The 8,172-nt window shown below is 37.1% G+C and overlaps 3 protein-coding genes across 3 annotated transcripts; 1 reads left to right on the top strand and 2 right to left on the bottom strand.

The window, feature by feature from the left end:
• Positions 1-92: 92 nt before the first annotated feature.
• LOC114529140 (cornifelin homolog A-like) lies at positions 93-2,368 on the bottom strand. Its single transcript, XM_028550889.1, has 4 exons — positions 2,282-2,368; positions 771-1,065; positions 563-693; positions 93-456 (listed from the first exon to the last, which is right to left on the bottom strand). The coding sequence occupies exons 2-4, from the start codon at positions 1,048-1,050 to the stop codon at positions 364-366; spliced, it is 504 nt and encodes a 167-aa protein (XP_028406690.1). The 5' UTR covers positions 1,051-1,065; positions 2,282-2,368; the 3' UTR covers positions 93-363.
• A 232-nt stretch (positions 2,369-2,600) lies between these two features.
• On the bottom strand, positions 2,601-5,026 carry LOC114529139 (placenta-specific gene 8 protein-like). The gene is made up of 5 exons (XM_028550888.1): positions 4,797-5,026; positions 4,204-4,379; positions 3,914-4,055; positions 3,521-3,651; positions 2,601-2,932 (listed from the first exon to the last, which is right to left on the bottom strand). The coding sequence occupies exons 2-5, from the start codon at positions 4,363-4,365 to the stop codon at positions 2,840-2,842; spliced, it is 528 nt and encodes a 175-aa protein (XP_028406689.1). The 5' UTR covers positions 4,366-4,379; positions 4,797-5,026; the 3' UTR covers positions 2,601-2,839.
• A 1,217-nt stretch (positions 5,027-6,243) lies between these two features.
• LOC114529187 (cyclic AMP-dependent transcription factor ATF-4-like) lies at positions 6,244-8,116 on the top strand. The gene is made up of 3 exons (XM_028550955.1): positions 6,244-6,381; positions 6,964-7,197; positions 7,283-8,116. The coding sequence occupies exons 2-3, from the start codon at positions 7,017-7,019 to the stop codon at positions 7,984-7,986; spliced, it is 885 nt and encodes a 294-aa protein (XP_028406756.1). The 5' UTR covers positions 6,244-6,381; positions 6,964-7,016; the 3' UTR covers positions 7,987-8,116.
• The last annotated feature ends 56 nt before the right edge of the window (positions 8,117-8,172 follow it).

Raw genomic sequence — 8,172 nt, 5'->3', positions numbered from 1 at the left:
TCAACCAGTAGCAAAGCTTGTTTATATAGGTGGAGAATGCTGGAGGGTGGTTAGTTGTTGTTTTATTCAGTCGTTTTAGTTTTTCCTGATTTTTTTAATGCAAAGCACAATGTCATTTACAAACGTATCTAAATATAGTTGAACAGCTAGTAGAAGATATAAGAAATTCATACAGCATACAAGACACAACATTCGCTCACTATCTTACTTGACAAAAAAGCTTTAAACATGGCCTTAGGCTTATCATAATGTTAGGTTACTTGGGTATCACATATTCATTAAAAATAATAAATTGCCCTATGATTGCAATCACATACTAGAAATAGTTACCATTGTTTAGTAAAAATATGAAGTATTTGGTGGTTAAATTCCATGAATTTTCAGCTCTCTTGACATTTGACAAGTTGCACATGGACCACAGCATAGAACTGTGCAACAGTCGTCCATAATGCTTCCCTGTGAAACAACAACAATGCAAAATTAACTCTATTTACGTGTAAGAATAGTGACCTAGTGTAATTACTACAGGAAGAAACTAAAACTAAATAGATACAAGCTTTACCGCAATGTTATGCTTTGTTCTTATCTTCGTTCTCAGAGCAATTGGGCAACATCTTGCGACACAGCAGCACTCCCCAGCCGCACTGCTGAGATTACACTCGTGTATACACGGGCAGAAGAAGCCAAACAGACCTGCAGGAAAAATTAAAACTGTCAACATGAGTACCAATCTGGGCGGCAAATTGATTGACTAAAGTTTAACGACTTACAGTCACCACAATCATCAAAACAGGAACAGATGCCAGTGCTCCATGCTCTTGGTCCTTGAATCACAACCTGCTGTGGCTGTTGCTGTATTACGACTGTTGTATTAGTGTTGCTGCTGTGCATGTGGCTGGGTTGTTGCATCGGTTGCTGGAATGCTGGTGGTTGTTGCATCGGGATGGGTCCCATACCGGGTTGGGGGTAGGGTGGTGGCTGTTGAATCTCCGGTTGGGGCATACCACCCTTGTCCTCATCGAAGCCTGGTTCTGACATGCGGTTGTACATCTTTGGATGATTAAGCTAGCAGATTTGAAAGAAATGTGCACTATGTTTGAGAAAGTATGATTTCTTTCAAAGTAAGTAAGATTTCTTGAAGTTACAAGTTTGTTGTAGGCACTTGATAAACCTAACTTGCAAGTTCAGAAAAAAATTGTAAACTTTCAGAATACCATCTGATATCTGAAAAATGATGTGAACACAATTGCTATTAATATTTGACAATTGCATTGCATTCCAATGCGTGAGAACTTGCTGTTTAAGTCAATTTACATAACACATACAAGCACAGCATGGTCTCTTGGAGGCGTATCGAGTGCATATATTTGATTTCAATACAAATTAACGGCAAAGAACTGTAATGCAAATTTTGAAACAGCTATTTTGTCTTAAGAACGCTGGAAAACGTTTTAAACATCTCGCTGCCCACGGCTAGGGATATGAACGATAATATCTGAAAATAATTTGCCCGTGATAGCCCGTGCCATATGTTTTGTAATTGTATAGTTTGAGCCTTGAGGATCGAGCTATTCATTTTTATATCTATATATACATACGTGTAATGTAGAACTAAGAGGCTGCTACAGCCTACGCTGAGATAAAATTGTGCCATTTGCGATGAGCTAAAATTGCGCTTTGCAAAAAAGTTTCAGTTAAAAGATACGCTGTGAAATCATTGCCGTATGCTCCAAGTACTCACAAGATGACATTGTGACTTATGAGAGCTGATCGAGAGGGCAGGCGGTTGACATGTTGCATGCTTCTTTGTGAAATATCTCAAGATGCGACTCGAGAAATAAAATCAAAAACATAGTTGCCTTTTTGCTAAGAATACTTTGGCATTTAAAACGTATTCTTTCCCAAAAATCGCGCAATTTCGTGAAATACAGAGGATAAAAATAAGAATTAAGACGTGTCAAGTGGTGGTTATTGCTCAATACTCAATATCAGCAGCGCAAGTGCCAAGTTTATATATTTGCGGTAAAAGGGCCCAAAATTGCCATTTCTCCGTCTTAAGAATAACAAATACTACCTTTAACACCCGCATTTACGCAAATTTAACGTTTAGCGGAAGCTGTGCAAATAAAATCAACAAGAGATGCATGTGCATTATTCTAGAAACGGGCACATTTTTCACGCCTGGTAGAAAATTGAATTGCCATCCGATATTGTGCTTTGAGAAAAGAAAATACACAAGAAAGAACGTTGCAATTACGTTAAAACAAATAGAAAAGTTTACCTTTTACCGATTGAAAATTTCTCTTTGTCGAAGTCTTGAAGATATACGACACCAGGGAATGTGTAGTATTTTGTTGCATTGAATTAGAATGTCTCATAATTACCATTAATTAACCAAATTTGCTGCATTAATTACCCGAAATTACATCACGTTGCCAACTTTTGGATTGTTCAATGATATTGATCACGTCTTTGTGGAGTTTTGAGAAGTTATAGTTTGATTTTGTGAATTTCGCAACTAGTAATGCCAGGGAACGTACAAAAATCTTAAATCTACATGCAAAATGTCCCAGTAATGACTTAGTAATGAGTGACTAATTAGAACGGTATAATTTGATTAATTTCATGTTCTACGAACAATTTAATTATGTTCACATTTGGTTTAATACGTACAGCTCTAAAAGTTTTTCATGTGTAAATTAGCGAATATGCAAATAAAAGATAAAGATCGAGGCAAGCTTTCTAAACGCGGCGTTTGACGAAGGCTCTATTACGAATAGTTATAATTAACTATAGGAATGTGATTATGTCTAAGTTTGTAGTTTATTTCCTCCAATGGTTAAATTCCATGAAGCTTCAGTTCTCTTGACATTTGACACATTGCACAATGTCCACACCACAACATTGTACAACCATCTTCTAAAACGCTTCCCTGTGAAACAATAGAAACGTAGTGTCAGCTATTTGCGCGTATTTATCCCCAGGCGGTTGGTGTGAAGCGCTAGCCTTAGATATAAAACTGTTCTTCCTAAAGGTCCAGTAAAGATAATATCTCTTATTGATTCAGTGTTACTACAGGAGGAAACCTAAACTAAACTAACTTTATTTATACTGGATAACTCTATCAGTTCTAAACTGTTCTTCCTAGAGGTCCAGTAAAGATAATATCTCTTATTGATTCAGTGTTACTACAGGAGGAAACCTAAACTAAACTAACTTTATTTATACTCGATAACTCTATCAGTTCTAAACTGTTCTTCCTAGAGGTCCAGTATGGATCATCTCTTATTGATCCAGTGTTACTACAGGAGGAAACCTGAACTAAACTGACTTTATTTATGCTGGATAGCTCTATCAGTTCTAAACTGTTCTTCCTAGAGATCCAGTAAAGACCATCTCTTATTGATCCAGTGTTACTACAGGAGGAAACCTAAACTAAACTTAATTATTACATTGGTACAGTTCTATCAACTCTATCTACTCGGATTTTCCTGAAAGTACTTCATTTAATGTGATTTACCGCAATATTATGTCTCATTCTTATCTTTGTTCTTAGGGCAATTGGACACAACACTCCAATACAGAAACACTCTCCAGCAACACTGCTCACATAGCAAGCATGGCAGCCTGGAAACAGGCAGCTAAAGACACCTGCAGAAAGAAAGTTCAAAATTGTCTGCTTGAGATCTGGGGCTTGATCTGATAAAGAGTACAGAAAAATATGTACACCCTTTTATAATTTCAATTTTCAAAAACATGACAAGAAAGGCAAGGATATGAAATAACCTATAAATAACCTTGATACCATATGCAAACACAGGTAAGACAATGGTATAATATAGCATATGGTGATTGTTGGTCAATGGTCATTATGATATGATAGAAGTGATTAAACACAATACAATCTACTTACAATCACCACAGTCATCAAAACATGAACAGAGGCTTGAACTCCAATCTCGTGGCACTGGAATTCCAATATATTGTGTTTGTGCTGGCTGTATTACAACTGTAGTATTGCTACTGTGCATCTGGCTAGGCTGTGGCATTGGTTGCTGAAACAATATATTGATTGTTGCAAAAATTTTTGAAACTGATAGGAATATTAGAGAGCTCACAAATAAAGTGGCTTTGGTATAAAATGCGGTCACCCCAAGGCAAAAGCATTTATCCCTATATGTCACATTTTGCCTGCTCACAAACCTGTGTCGGTTGTCCCTGCTGCATTACAACATTTGTGTTGGTGTAACCAGGCATTGGTTGCTGTTGCACTGGGGCATAGGGTTGGGGACGCTGTTCATGATCCTGTGGGGGTGCACTATTCATACCGTCATCATCACCTGGTTCGGATAGGCGTTTGTACATCTTGGATAATCAAGCTGTTAGATTGAAACACAGAGGTTGAAAAGACATCTTTGCCAAGGTTGAGAGAGGTCAAAAATATTTTTGACATGACCTTCACAAGCTGTGTTTGTTTTTACATATCGCTTGTTGAAAGTTCTTCTAACATGCATGGTTATGTACGTTCAATGGCATGACGAAGTATAAATTATAAGCGCTATGGCACAATTGTCTTTTTAATTTTGTCAAATCTCTTGAATCGAAATTGATCACTTTGCATTTACTTCCGCGTGAAGTAATGAAGAGTGTTCGCCTTATACTGAATATGTAGGAACCACTTTATTAAAACAATCCAATGAATATCATGCTTTAGCTGGGTTTTTGAAAAATAAAATGCAACGAGAGGATAAACATCAACATTCAAATTTCGAACAATTATTCAACGACTATTTTACCTGCAGTTATCACTTATCGTCGAAAATTCCTCCGCTTTGACAAGCATGCGGAACACCATTAATTAATATGTTAATAGTTAATTCTTTCTAAATAATTTTATAATTTGCATTGATTGTCAAGAATGAAATAATGGTTGGAATATAAAGTGACGGAAGCAAGTAGAAGTGGAGTGAAACTGTGGAAGAATCGAAGAGGAAGAATGTTTGCAAAGCATTGTCTGTTGAACTTCGTCACATGGTTTCGCTTTTCAAAATTTATATTCCAGCGAGTTTTGCCAGATGATTCAATCTGCTGTGCAAAGATGCTTAAAGGATAAAATTCGACATTCACCTTAAAACATTACCAGTGTTGCCAAGTCAGTTTTCCTAAAAATCCCGATATAGCTCCCAAAAAATCCCAAGATTCCCTATTTTCCCCCCAAAAAATCCCAAGATTTTTTTCATTAGTTCCCAGGTCCCCTCATCAGGCGAAGTGTTCAGCCATGCGCGTTAACCGAAGCCTGGCGAAATACTTGGTCTTGTATAAACGATAGGAAGAAACCTTCTCACTGATCTCAGCACTTAACTGCTGTATACTCTGTATGGTATATTAAAATATTTAGTGAATAAAAGTTATACCGAGCAGGCAGATTAATCAGTATTACAACTATCATTATTAAAACATTATCTTGTCTCTATTCTAAAAAATCCCAAGAAAAATCCCAAGGTCTTTTTAAAAAAATAAAAATCCCAAAAAAATCCCAACAGCCTTAAAAAATCCCAAGATCTTGGGATAAAATCCCAAGGTTGGCAACACTGAACATTACATATAATTAAGATATAGAATGTAATCCTTTAAAATGAAAAGGCATCTTTTCCCCCTCGGCAGTCGCCCCTGCTGGAAAATGGGAAGAGGGCGGCTGCCATTTGCTTCTCCCTTGTTCGGCGTCCCAGCCCCCAGAATCTGCTGTCCAAACAGAGGCGCTATTGCCTAGAAAATGAGGATATTTCTGTAATAAGAAAGCATAAAATGTATAAACTATAATTAAGAACCAGTGAACCACGCATTTCCCTTTCAGCAGTAGCACTTATTTAGTGAAAAGTGAAGCTTAGTGAAAAGTATTTATTGCGTGTATGTTTGGAGATAAAATAGAGCTTTGTTTGCAGAGAGGGCTTGACAAACAAAAAATACGAAAAAGAACAATATTTTTATTACGTTTTGCATGTTTGATTACAAGAATGTTGTAATTCCGTTCATCCGTTGTTATGCAAAACGCTATGTGGGAGGGAAGTCAGGGTCAGGGAGCAAAGTACAGACTGTGGCTGCTTCCTAACAAGTTCGGGATCCTGAAATACCAGTATTACCTGTACTTTCCTGTGATGTGATTGGCCGGCTCCGATTGTACGCGTTTCCTGATTGGTCAATAGTGACGTGTCGCCGAGCGAATGTTGCATCAGCCGAAAATTTGGACAAGAACACGCGTCGGTCACGAATTTCATCAGATTTCTACTTGCTTTTCCGTGTTAAATATAAGGTTATTTTGACACAATGGCTCAATAAATCCCGAGCGTGCCCTCCGCACGTCTTAAACCTAATCAAAATGGGGTAAGTGTAACGTTTTTTTATAAGTTTAAATGTTTAAAATACGTTTTGTAGCTTCGTAAAACCACGCGGGCTTTGGCGCCTTACGAAGAGTAATGCGTCATAATAATTGTTGTTTTGAAATCGAATTTTTGTATGAAAAACTTGTTCGATTTTGTTCAAAATTTTAGTCGTATTGTACCTTTTAATATGTACTTGTGTTTGAAGTGCGAACGATTTAAAATGTGTGCCTTCAAAACGCTTTATTTCGAGACATAACATAAAATTTGCAGTTCACGACTTCACGTACATGCTGAGTAATATGTACTTATTTACGAACAACATATTTAAACACCATCGCTGTCGCTTTCTGTCGACACGTATTAAAACTTTTAGTAATCTTTAGTTTATCTTTCCCAATTCAATGCATGTATTGCTAGCGAGTTTTTTAAAGAAGTATTTGTGATGAAGACACATATAATTTGCCACGAGGAAGCACTGTTTTTTCATTATCAAGATCCAAAATTCAGAGTATTAATGCCAGCTCTCTCTCAAAGTCAGATCGTTGTATTCCAAACTCTAATCAAATATTTCTTTTGCTTTTAGTATTTTATACACAACGGTTAAAGACTTGTTATATTACACAGTCACACACAAAGATGGAGTACGAGTTTCTAGAAAGTTCGGAGATGTTTATGCCTGTCTTTGGCCAAGATGATTTCAATTTTTCGCTCTTCCAAGCGGAAGAGAAGAGTGAAAATATTGACAATAATGTTTTGGTAGAGAAATTTGCTGACTATGGAGATTCCACAGCAGCAGAAATTGGCCCAAACTTTGAAGGTATGTTACCGGTGTGTTTTTAAAAGCTCTTTATACAATCTCCAAGGTAAGCGAATGAAGATACATGTCTCGTTTTTTTTCCCAGATTCTGAGTCATTGTTTGACAATGAATGGATGACTACGAAGATTGATCTGGGTTGCCTTCCAGACCAGCCTCATAACAACTTCATTTTGCCAAGCAATGACGCACATCTTCACTCTACCATACCCTCAGTTTCTGTTGAAACCCAATTGGAAGTCCCATCCTTATTGAGTGCCTTGCTTGGCAGCAAGGCCACCAATGCAGAAACAAGCAATCCAGTTCACACAGACTCAGGTTGTGTTGAAGAATCTTCCCTGGATGATGTTGCCCCAGTATCCCCTGAACAGTCAGTTCCTGATATAAATGGTATGAATGGGGAGCAGTTCAAAGCATTGCTTGATTCGTTCCTCTCAGCTGCCAGGTCTGATCAAGAGGACTCCTTTGAAAAAGATATTTTCATTCTTGAAACTCCCCCTACCACAGATCTCCCTGCAAAGAGAAAAAATGATGACCCCACACCTCAGGGTCCAAAAGCAAAGGTCAAAACTCCTGAACAAAAACATCGAAAGCGAATGCAAAATCGCAACGCTGCGACGAGGTATCGCTCCAAGAAGCGTGGCGAACAGGAGAACTTAAATGCAAAGTGTGAACAACTTGAAGGAGAGAATGTAGAACTCCGTAAAAAGATTGAAAGTAAAACACAAGAAATTCAGTACTTAAAAAATTTGATTATAGATGTGTTTAGCAAGAAACATGCCAAAAATTAACAGTAAATCTTGTTTTATTATCTTCTTCACTTATTTATGTAAATATTTTAGTTTTTTGTTTATTTACAGTATGCTGGCATTAATAATCATATTGTATTTGTAATTTGATTGAATATATGTAGCTTTGGTAGACCATGCATGATTGAGATATAATGTTATAGAGTAGTATGACAATAGTTTTCAGAG

The sequence above is a fragment of the Dendronephthya gigantea genome, unplaced genomic scaffold, assembly GCF_004324835.1.
Source record: "Dendronephthya gigantea isolate DGI-Jeju-01 unplaced genomic scaffold, DenGig_1.0 000053F, whole genome shotgun sequence".
Taxonomy (NCBI): Eukaryota; Metazoa; Cnidaria; class Anthozoa; order Malacalcyonacea; family Nephtheidae; genus Dendronephthya; species Dendronephthya gigantea.
This window is presented reverse-complemented; position numbering and strand designations above follow the sequence as displayed.